General features: G+C 45.8%; 1 protein-coding gene across 2 annotated transcripts in view; it reads left to right on the top strand.

Annotated features, from left to right (window-relative positions):
* Nucleotides 1-12,042, top strand: part of ZNFX1 (zinc finger NFX1-type containing 1) — a 68,116-nt gene that overhangs the window by 30,360 nt on the left and 25,714 nt on the right. For both annotated transcript variants that reach the window (XM_029611234.1, XM_029611233.1), the window contains exons 2-4: nucleotides 488-605; nucleotides 5,501-7,324; nucleotides 9,801-9,932. In XM_029611234.1, coding sequence (XP_029467094.1) covers nucleotides 536-605; nucleotides 5,501-7,324; nucleotides 9,801-9,932 — 2,026 coding nt within the window. In that variant the 5' untranslated portion in view covers nucleotides 488-535. The remainder of the gene's footprint in view (nucleotides 1-487; nucleotides 606-5,500; nucleotides 7,325-9,800; nucleotides 9,933-12,042) is intronic.

Genomic DNA, 12,042 nt, shown 5'->3' on the forward strand with positions numbered 1-12,042 from the left:
TTAGCAGCTTTTTAAAAAATCTTTCACTTCGTGATACCTCCTAACCTTACCAACTTTTGTCTCTCTGTCTTCTACCGATACTCCCTCGCTCTTCTTGTCACTACCCTAATCTTTGCTTGTCTTGACGCCTGACAAAATCTGTGGGCAATACTTAGAACACTTGTTTATCGGTGGCATTATAACAAAAAGTCCTAGCACTCACCTTGCCCAAAGAAACCCATCTGTCTCTAGCGAGATTACACAAACTCCTGCCCGGTATTGTTTTGGAAAGAACAGATGTGATTTGCAGCAAGGTAAGAAACCCTCGGCTTCATCATAGAAAGTGTGGTTGCTTTCAGAGTACAAAGGTGCACAGCCGGCATGTTTCATGCTAACCATGAGTGATAGAGTTGTTCCGAGAGTTAGACTGAGTCACTTGCTCACTTTGGATCTGATGAACGGTGAATGTCTACCCTTCTTAACCTGCACTGCCTTTGCATGTTTGTAGAGGGAAACGCCTTCACAGGGGAGAAGCTGTAAAAACTCTCTTCAAGAAATGGATGGTAACCGCAACCAGCGACCTCGGCAAGAACCTCAACAACAGTATCCCAATGCTAACAGAAGAGGTGAGATATGAGACATAACATGGCGATAGGAAAAGCATCAGACAGTGAATCAGTGAGAGATTTTCTTTTCCCTGTATGGACCCGGATCAGTCCAGACTCCTGGGTTTTGCCTCCCCACCAGCAGATGGAGACAGAGATGTTTTGACCGACTCTGCCCTATACCCTGAGGTGCCACCCACAGTCTGTCAGTATTTCTCTGTCTCCAACAGATGGTGGAGGTGTAAAATTCTGCAGTCTGTAGTTAGGCCTTAGTTTAAAAAAAAAAAAGTAAAAAAGGATAGCTTTTGCTGTGAAGCCTCCCAGGGGGTCTGGCAGGTCCTGAGGGGACCATCCCCCCTGGTATTGAGGCTAGTGGAGCCGGGGGTCGAGGATCCTGCTGCAGCTCCCCTAAGCCACTGAGATAATACTGGGGAGCCCAGTTCACACTCCTCAGAAGGGACAGGACCCGCGCTGCTGGAAGCTGCAGACCAGGTTGTCTCTGTTTTACGAGGAATGAGTCAAGCTAACGTCCGACCATTGGGTCCTCAACATAATAAGGCAAGGCTACGCATTAGATTTTGTTCAGCGCCCTCGAGACCGATTTCTCATCTCTCCGTGCTCGTACGAGGAGAAGCGGCGGGCGGTGCGAGAGACCCTACAGTGCCTTCTTGATCTAGGAGCAATTTGTCCAGTTCCTCCTGCGGAACGCGGCAAAGGATACTACTCCATTTACTTTGTGGTACCAAAGAAGGAAGGCACCTTTTGTCTCATCCTCGATCTCAAGAGAGTCAACAAATGCCTTCGGGTCCAGCGCTTTCGCATGGAGACCCTCAGATGGTCATTGCGTCAGTTCACAAGGGAGAATTCCTGGCGTCGCTAGATTTAACAGAAGCGTATTTACACATCGGCATCAGGTTCGATCACCAGAAGTTTCTGAGGTTCTCCATCATGGGGGAGCATTTTCAATTTCGTGCCCTGCCGTTCGGACTGGCCATGGCACCCCGGACCTTAACCAAAGTATTGATCGTGGTGGCAGCTCAGCTCCGGAGGGAAGGACTGTATGTTCATCCTTATCTGGACGATTGGCTGATTCGAGCAAAATCAGAGTCTCTCTGCCACTCGGTGGTGCAACGGGTACTTCAACTGTTGCGATCTCTCGGCTGGGTGATCAACTCTGCCATGAGTCACCTGGTTCCTTTTCAGTCATTGGAATTCCTGACCACTCCAAGTAAACATCTCTCAGAAATTGGAATATCCTGACCACTCCAAATAAACATCTCTCCTTCTTTTGTATACCCGCTCTCCCTCACCCGCCTTAGACATCTGTTATCCCTCATAACCGATTTCCTTTTACTGCCCCTGACCAGAGCACTCCCACAGGTCTGGTCTTTTACTGTTCCTTTCCAGAGCTGACGACAGCTCAATGTACGCCCCGATTTCTTTTATAAATATTTATTATTTGTTTGTTTGCTATTATTATCTGTTAATTTATTGCTATTATCTGATGTTATTATCGTTATGACGCTATTCTTGAATGTTATTTTAGCAATTTGCATTTAACCCAGATATTATCTTCTTGGACCCAAGTTCCATTTTATCCCCTATTCCATGTAATGCTCTTATGGAACTTCCGTTTTAATGTAAACTTGGTACATGAACGCCGGTATAGAAAAAAAATTCAAAATAAATAAATAAATAAAATTCATAGGAGCCCTCTTCGACACATGTCAGGGAAGAGTTTTTCTGACGGGGGATTGCATCAGCAAGCTACAGGAGCAAGTCCGGGATTTGTTATCCAAGCGTCTTCCCAGAGTTTTCGAATATTTGTGGGTCCTGGGGTCAATGGCTTCCACTCTGAAGTTAGTCCCATGGGCCTTTGCTCATATGAGACCTCTGCAGTCCTCTCCCGTTGGAATTCGGTGTCCAAGCTATTTCACTTTCAGCTTCCTCTTACAGACTCTGCACGTCTCAGTCTCGATTGATGGCTCCTCGCGGACAACTTGAGTTGTGGGGTGCCTCTGGAGGTTCCCGAATGGACAGTGGTTACTACAGATGCCAGTCTCTCCAGCTGGAGAGCAGTTTGTCAGGAGAAGTCAGTGCAGGGGCAGTGGTCAGCGGAGGAATCCCTATGATTGATCAATCGTTTGGAAACCAGAGCGGTACGCTTAGTGTTGAAGGCTCTCCTACCACTCCTACAGGGGAAGTCTGTCAGAGTTCTTTCTGACAATGCGACCACGGTGGCTTACATCAATCGCCAAGGAGGAACCAAGTGCCAACCGGTCACGATCAAAGCTCAACAGTTGATAAGCTGGGCAGAGCAGCACCTAGCCAGGATTGCGGCCTCCCACCTAGCTGGGATCGACAACGTTCAGGCCGATTTTTCTCAGTCGTAATAGGCTCGATCCCGGGGAGTGGGAGCTCTCTTGAGGCGTTCCAGATTATATGCGACAAGTGGTCCACTCTGAGTATGGACCTGATGGCAACTTTCCGCAATGCCAAGGCTCCTCGTTTCTTCAGTCGACGCAGGGAGCCGGGAGCCGAAGGCATGGATGCCCTGGTTCTCGCCTGGCCAAGAAACATACTGCTGTACGTGTTTCCTTCGTGTCCTTTCATAGGAAAGGTGCTGAGACACATAGAGGTTCACCCATCAGAGGTAATCCTGGTAGCTCCGGAGTGGCTGAGGCATCCATGTTTTGTGGACCTGGTCAACTTGGTGGTAGACGTTCCCCTGAGGTTTTGGGAGCTTCCCAATCTTCTACGCCCAGGACCTGTTTGTATGGATGACGCGGATCACTTTTGTCTTGCGGCATGGCTTTTGAGAGGCAACGTCTGAAGAGCAAAGGATATTCAGACGCAGTAGTCACTATCCTCTTATGGTCGTGGAAACCCTCTACTTCCCTGGCTTATGCCAGGGTGTGGTGGATTTTTGAGTCTTGGTGCATAGAACACAAAGTGAGCCCCTTTCGGGCTTTGGAGTCGGATATCTTATCCTTTTTGTAGGCCGGCTTGCCTAAGGGCTTATCATGCAACTCCCTAAGGGTGCAGGTGTCGGCCCTAGGTTGCTTCCGTGGTAAGATATCCCCCTATCCCACCCCCTCCTCTGTCCTTCTTCCGCCATGGAGACGTCCCAAGCAAATATTGTAAATTATGTAAATATGTTTTTTGCCTCTTAAGTCATCGGTTAAGAATACAGTTACAGATATACTATTCCTCTTACTGTTCATTCCTATCACTTCTCACTCGCCTGTCCTTTATCTTTCCAACTGCTCTGCCCCCCTTGCCCCCCTCTCCCCTTCTCGCCTGCTCCCCCTACCCCCCTCCCTGTTTATTGTAATTTCTGCCTGCCTCAGTTTTTTGTAAACCAGCGTGATGTGACCTACGAATGTCGGTATAGTAAAAGCGTATAAATAAATAAATAAATAAATAAATAAATAAATAAAGATTCAAGGGGTAGCTTTAGCTGCGCATCCTGACGTAGCGCATTTTCTCCGAGGAGTGAAACATTTAAGCCCTCCGGTATGGAATCCTTGTCCTTCGTGGAGTCTCAATCTCGTTCTCAGGTCGCTGTGTGCGGAGCCCTTTGAGCCCTTGAAGAGGGCAACATTAAAGGACCTTACCCTAAAGATGGTTTTATTTCCTCGGCTCGCCAGGTATCGGAGCTTCAGGCGTTATCCTGCAGGGAGCCCTTTTTGAGATTTATGGATTCGGGGGTCTCGTTACGGACGGGTTCCTCCTTTCTTCCTAAGGTTGTGTCCTCATTTCATCTCAATCAGTGGGTACAGCTCCCCTCATTTCCAGTTTTAGATCGCTCCGATCCTCAGTCCAAAGACTTGCGAAAGCTGGATGTGCGTTGCGTTCTGTTACGCTATTTGGAGACTACTAATTCTTTTCATGTGTCAGACCATCTGTTCGTCCTATGGAGTGGTCCCAGGAGATGAATAAAGCGTCTAGGGTGACGATTGCTTGCTGGTTGAAATAGGCTATTGGTTCGGCGTACTTGTTACAGGGCCGTCCGAAGTCAGTTGGTCTACGAGCACATTCTACCCGTTCACAGGCAGCATCGTGGGCGGAATGTTAGATGGTGTCGCCGCAAGAAATTTGTAGGGTGGCCATTTGGAAGTCTTTGCACACCTTTGCTAGATATTATCGTTTGGATGTCCAGGCCCTAGACTCTGGGGGTTTTGGTGCAGGTGTGATCTGAGCGGTTCTCTCGGGGTCCCACCCAACTAGGAGAGCTCTGGTACATCTCAGGAGTCTGGACTGATCCGGGTACGTACAGGGAAAGGAAAATTGGTTCTTACCTGCTAATTTTCGTTCTGTAGTACTACGGATCAGTCCAGAGTCCCACCCTGGTTTACTTAAGGGTGTAGTTGAGAGTCCGCTCTTTCCAGTATGAATTAATTGGTCCTGCAGAGTGCTTTCTTACTTGTTTTACAGTTGTCACCTGTTCTTTTCCTATGTGAGGTTTGTGAGCAGGATAGTTAACGTAGCGAGGTTTCTCTTCCCCCGGTTTGAGGGCGCATGTTTTAGTGATTTATTCTACTCTTATAGTGTTCTGCTTTGATACAACGAAATACTGACAGACTGTGGGTGGCACCTCAGGGTATAGGGTAGAGTCAGTCAAAACTTCTCTGTCTCCATCTGCTAGTGGGGAGGCAAAACCCAGGAGTCTGGACTGATCCATGGTACTACAGGAAAGAAAATTAGCAGGTAAGAACCAATTTTCCTTTAATATCAAAATACGCATTACATAAACTTTGATTGCTTTATTTAATTACATACTCTATGTAGTTGTTTTTTTTTGTTACAGATGTGACTTTTTTGTTCATAGTTTATTATACTTATGATGATCTTAAGCAGAAAAGATTAGGATGAGTAAATAGCTGGAATATTCTAAATATACATCTTATTTTTAGGACTTGGAGATCATCGAAGAGGTGGCCCACGACAGAGAGGCAGAAATAGGGCCAATAATCCAGTGGTGGCAGGCCAACCCATAGGAAATCCAAGGGATAACTATAATCCTCCTCCTGCTGCTCCTAGACAGGGAGAAGACAGATACAATGCATTGGGAAGGTACCCTAACCAGGGAAGAAGAGATAGGGGTGGCCATGTCAATGAGGGATTTAGAGGGCAGAGGAATGAATGGGGCAATGAAGGAAGGAGGAGAAGATTTGAAAACCAAGATGCTGACTGGAATAGGAGACCCTATCTACAAGAGAACCCCCATTTCCAACAGGATCATGCTCAAGACAGACACCAGGGTAATGAGCAGCCTCAACAAGTGAAAAGGTTGGGCTACAGAACTCTTGAAGCACTCCTTGACAAAGACCCCTCTGAAGTGGTTATCACACTTGCTTCCTGTTCAGGGATGAAAGAGCTGTTATCCCTGCAAACCATCAAACCCAGTTTAATGGAGCTTATCTGCCATGTCCTACACAAGGCGTGTAGTTCCAAAATGGACCGTCAGAATGTCCAACATTTGCTGGGAATGGTGAAGGATTCCAACTTCCTGAAGATCTGTCTGCCACATTATGTGGTGGGCATGATGACTGATCCAGTCCCTGGTCACCGTCAGGAGTACCCTGTGCACCTTGGTAACATCATATTTCTCTTGCAGAACTTAGTGAGCGTTTTCCCAGCCAGTTCAGTGCAGGAAACATCCATGTTGGTCTCCATTCTACCAGCATCCATGAACGCCTTGAGGACATCAGGGGTAGACATCAGTGAACAGACAGAAAAGAACCTTGAAAAAATCAGAACCATAATTAATCACCTTCAGGCGAAAAGACGAGAGGGAACTCTTAAGGTTGATACCTACACACTTGTGAATTCTGAACCAAATGGTCAAGAGGAAAGCTACCGAACAATGACTATCTACCCAACATATAATGAAGTCCACTTGGATGAAAAGCCTTTCCTTCGACCCAATATGCTCTGTGGAAGATATGAAAGCACAGCAATTTACCTGGACACTCATTTTCGGCTACTACGAGAAGACTTTATTAGACCACTAAGAGAAGGCATTTTGGAGCTTCTTCAGAGTTATGAGGACAAAAGCTTGAGGAAGAGAAGGTTTGATGATATCAGAATCTACTTTGATACAAGAATCATTACTCCTCTCTGCTCCTTTTCTGGAATAGTCTACAAGGTCCAGTTTGACACCAAGCCTCTGAAATTTATTCGATGGCAGAATTCAAAGCGTTTGCTCTATGGTTCCCTTGTCTGCATGTCCAAGGACAATTTTGAAACATTCCTTTTTGCCACTGTTTCAAACCGGGAGCTGGAGGATCTCAAACATGGCTTTGTTCAGCTGCGTTTTAATGAACAGAGTCGGGCACAACTTGCTGAGGTCCAGCCTTCAGACTCTTTTCTCATGGTGGAAACCACAGCTTATTTTGAAGCCTACAGACATGTCCTGGAAGGGCTTCAGGAGATCCAGGAGGAGGATATTCCCTTCCAGAAATACATTGTACAGTGTGAAACAGAGGTGAGTGAACCCAGGTACCTGCTGATGGGAGGTGTCTATGACTTTTCTGCTCTGATGGAAAAACCTTTGGGGAATGAAGATAAGGTTCCTCAAACTTACACAGACAGTATAAAGGCACAGAATGTTAATATCTTGGATCCTAAAGAATGGCCTTCAAAGGAAGCCCTGCACCTAGATGAGTCCCAGATGAAAGCCTTACAGCTTGCTCTAACTAAGGAACTAGCCATTATCCAAGGACCTCCTGGGACAGGTAAGATAAATGCTATTTTTCCCTAATCTTGTTGATTTGCCATTGGGGTTAATGTATAGAAAAGTGAAATCCATCTCTAGACAGCCAGAGACAACTTGCAGCAAAGAGCATAGAAAAGTGATATCTATATTTCTGGTATGGTGACTGTGACACCAGAATGAAAGATTCTGTTTCATGTTTGAAGATACCCTGTTGGGCTGTCAAAAAGTTACAGGTGAAGTGGGATAAGAGTGATTAGACTGTATCTATTTGCTAAAAAGGGATCTACTAGAGATCATTCTTGAACGGACATCATGTCACCACTATTTCTCACACCATTTTGGCTTCTTTTTGAGAGGCGGAATATAAAATCTTTTAAATAAAATCTATAAAATTATCAGCATTAGAGTAGTGTTTGAGGGAATCCCTCCTCAAATTATATAAGCCTTACATCAAAGTATAATAAAAATATCTGCCTTAAATTTACAATCATCCTATATTTACTTGATAGACTTTACCTGCTTATCTATTTTCTTAAAAAAATACTTTTAATCATTATCAGGGCAATTTTTCAAAGGGATTTCTGTAGGTTGAAAGCATTTTACCCATGTAAATTGCCCGTCGGAAAGATGCCCACCCTCTATGCAGGTAAACGTGCGCACATAGTTTCTCAAGGCGCCTTTTATCCACATTGTAGTGGAGGCGATTCCGGGGCGGGGTTAGGTCAGGGGAAAAAGCTATGCACACGATTTTGGATTTTCAAAACTGAAGGTAGTTTTGGGTGGAAGAAGCATCCACGGGGGGGGGGGGGGGGGGGGGGGGGGGGGTAGGAAAAAACAGGCACAAATCTCTGCAGGTAACTTTTTGTGGAGGCAGTTTCAGTGGTGCAAAGCCCACAAGTAAAAAGCACCCACAGATTTTGTGACAGTGTAGACAGTTTGAAAATTGCCCCCTTCCCCCCCAGGTATTAGAAGTAAGAGGAGCCAGGCTATTATTGTACCAAGAGCTTGTGTGCAGAAAGTACTGGAGCCCTGTCTTTAATGTTTGCACGTTCATCCCCAAAGTTATATCTCAAAATGCAGTTTGGGCTCTTCCACCCATTAAAATGAGGACTTTTAAAGCCACATCCAAAGATCTTTGCATGGGGGATAGTTTTCAAAATTGCCTAGGCAGGTGCCTAGAACCGTAGATTTTGCACCGGTTCTCGAAGGGAAAGTAAAAGCGGACTTTTCCCCTCCGAGAACCATCCAGGCACCTGCTTTGTCCATGGGTGCTTTTCCCACCCAAGACATGCACACAGTTTTGAAAATGCAAACTCGGCACACGTTGTTGCCTCCCGCAGGTTCGCCGCCACAAAAAACGCAGGCAAAAAGGAGGCGCGTTGTGCAGCGTCCGCCTGCGCACAGGGTGGGTTTATTTTCAAACAAACGTTTTCACCCGGCTAAATGGCTTTTGAAAATTGCACTCCCCGTGTCACAAAGTCCTTACTGTATAGTCTTTTAATCTAATTAATGTGTTGGAAAATGTTTGCATACAAACAAATGAACAAAAGAAATAAGAATAACCCAATAAATCCACTGCCCCCCCAAAAAAAAATCGCACTGTGGATTAAAAAATATGGAAATGGCAGGGACACACAAACAACTAATCAAATGAAATTGAAATTATACAATTCTTCGAGAAGAGAGGAAATCATCAATGCTTTATTGTACTTGGGAAAATGTAAATGGATGGTGATTTAACATTGGAGCTGCTTCACTGCTGAAAAGATGGCTGCTCCGTTAGTTGCGCACGGGACAGAGAAGGCGCACACTTTCGATGATGTCACTTGGCTGATTCTTGATTAAGTCCATCCGTCAGGGCGAGGAGGAGAGACTGCGCATTGGTTATCTGAGAAGGAACTATGATGGATTTTTAAACTGCAAACGGTTCAACCACATGGACTTAATCTTGATCTGGAATGGGAACGTTTGCTATCATTTAATTTATGGGAGAGTTACGAATTTAATCCTTCATATCTGGTGATTTTTTTTTTTTGGGGGGGGGGGGAATGCTTTCCCCTTTCTATGGCTAGTGAACGATAAGTATTGGACACATGTCTATTTGAATGTGAAGACGCTAGGACACCACTTGGGATGTTTTTGTGGCATGAATGTTTTTCAGAAAACGAAGGAGTGAGCTGGGCCTTGAATATGGTTCAAAACAGCAATCTTTTTATGAAAGGACAGGTTTATCCTGAAGGAAAAACTTGGCTGCCATTTATGAATGCCAACCTCCGCTCTAAAAATGTATCATTTAAGTTTCATCGGCTTAGTAGCTTGTGTGTCCCAGCCATCTCCATATTTTTTAATCTGTGGTGCGATCATTTGCCCATAAAGAATTCCATCTCTGCCTGTCCCACATCCTCTTGATCCTGGCAAAGAAAGCAAACTTTTGGTTTCTCAGCTGTGCCCAATTCCTTTTTTCCCACCCCCCTGTTAATTTTGTTTTGTTCCAGGGAAAACCTTTGTGGGCCTGAAGATCGCGCAAGCGTTGCTCACAAACGACCACGTGTGGCAGATCAACCTGCGGAACTTTCCCATCCTCGTGGTCTGCTACACCAACCACGCCCTGGATCAGTTTCTGGAAGGTACGGTGGGTCCGGTGCTAGGATATCGTGATCTAAGTTTGTCTGGGGAGGGAAAGGGGGGCAGTGGGGGATGATTTGTGATTTGCTGCTGTTCAGTTGGTTTGTACCTAGAAATGTGAAGCTACAAGGGACCTGTTTGTAAGCTGATTTCTAATATGCTGTAATCCACAAGTGAATTCTCTTTTGTTTTTTAATTTAAACTTTATTACATGATGGTGGGTTCACACAATTCCAGTCGTTAATTCTTAACAAACTTTCATGTAAACATACCATATTTAAAACTGTAACATCCTTATCCACTAAACTTTCAAAAACTCAGTAGTAATACTCATTAGTATCTGTTTTGTTTTTATTTTCCCCTTCCCCCTATTCTCCCCTTATCACCTCTTACTTACCCTTCCCCCCAGTTTGTTTTTTTTACCATTTTATTATTATTTATTATTTAACAGTTTTATATACCGACCTTCATAGTAAATAACCATATCGGATCGGTTTACAATTAACAAGAATATAACTGGGGTAACAATTCAAGTATACGAAAGGTAAACAATAGGTAGGAATGAGTAAAAGTTACAATCAACAGGGTAAGAGAACTTGGAAGCTTGCAACAAGCAGGAAAGAAGATAAGGCAGGAAATAAATATAAAGTGATACCATAGAGCATACGGGTTAAAGCTTAATGGTGCTTTATCCTGGAAGAGTCAGAGTCCATTCGTGAGTATAATTGCCATAACGGGTGGGTGTGAAGGACAACTAGTGTTTGTCTGGTGGGTCAGTGAAGGCTTGGTGGAAGAGCCAGGTTTTAAGTCTTTTTCTAAAAGTTAACAGGCAGGGCTCCACTCTAAGATTTGATGGGATGCTATTCCAGATAGATGGGCCAGCTATCGAAAAAGCTCTGTCTTTGGTCATCGAGAGGCGTGAGGCATGTACAGGTGAACAAGACTACAATTTTCTGCCCAAGAAATTAAGGGGTAGATCTTAAAAACATACGCGAGCGCGAACAAAAGTACGCAGGTTTTTATAAGATACGCGCGTAGCCGCGCGTATCTTATAAAATCCGGAGTCGGCGCGCGCAAGGGGGTGCACATTTGTGCAACCTGCTCGCGCCGAGCCCATCGCGCACTGCCTGTTCCCTCCGAGGCCGCTCCGATTTCGGAGCGGCCTCGGAGGGAACTTTCTTTCCACCCCCCCCCCGCACCTTCCCTTCCCTTCCCCTACCTAACCCATCCCCCCAGCCCTATCTAAACCCCCCCCCTACCTTTGCGCGCGCCGGCTGGCTGCCCTGCTCCGTGTTTCGGTCCCGGAGGCTGGTCCGGAGGCCATGGCCACGCTCCCGGAACACCCCCGGGCCGAAACCACGCCCGCGTCGCCACCCCCAAAATGCCGCGTCACGCGCAACACGCCCCCAAAATGCTGCATCACTCCGGGCACGCCTCCCGACATGCCCCTTTTACAAAGCCCCGGGGCTTACGCGCGTCCCGGGGCTCTGCGCGTGCCGGCGGCTATGCAAAATAGGCGCGCCGGCGCGCGAGGGCCCTGCGCGCGTAAATCCGGCCGGATTTACGCGCGCAGGGCATTTAAAATCCGCCCCTAAACTTTTTTTCAAAATTTTCAAGACAATTTTTATCTTGATTTTTCATGTAATTTTCAAAGGCTACCCAAATCTGTTTAAACTTCTCAGCTCTAACAGCCACTAAACCCTGGGTGGTAAATCCCTCCCTTTTGCCATATCTCTCGTCCCCGTTCACGCGGAATAGAAACACTTTGGGCTCGCATCATCTCTTTGAATGAATTCTTTATTAAAAAGGCAGGCATTAAATCCAAGTAATTAATAAACAAACATATAAATAAATAGGAAGAGTAAAAAACATCTTAGACTGAACCAGAATTTATTTTTGGGGGGTGGGGGGGTGGGGGGGAAGAGGACCCCTAGCAATTTCCTCCTCCTTTATTCTTCCAGTTCAGTTGGGACCAGGCTTGGTTATGATGCTATGAGCCGCGTTCTTGCCTCCCATTGCATATCCCCTCCCAGCACACACATCATAGTGACAGTTCTTGGCTGGGATTCATGAGTGAATGTGCAAGTATGGACCCTGAATCTGGTCCCTTGA

This window comes from Rhinatrema bivittatum, chromosome 8 (assembly GCF_901001135.1).
Source record: "Rhinatrema bivittatum chromosome 8, aRhiBiv1.1, whole genome shotgun sequence".
Classification (NCBI taxonomy): domain Eukaryota; kingdom Metazoa; phylum Chordata; class Amphibia; order Gymnophiona; family Rhinatrematidae; genus Rhinatrema; species Rhinatrema bivittatum.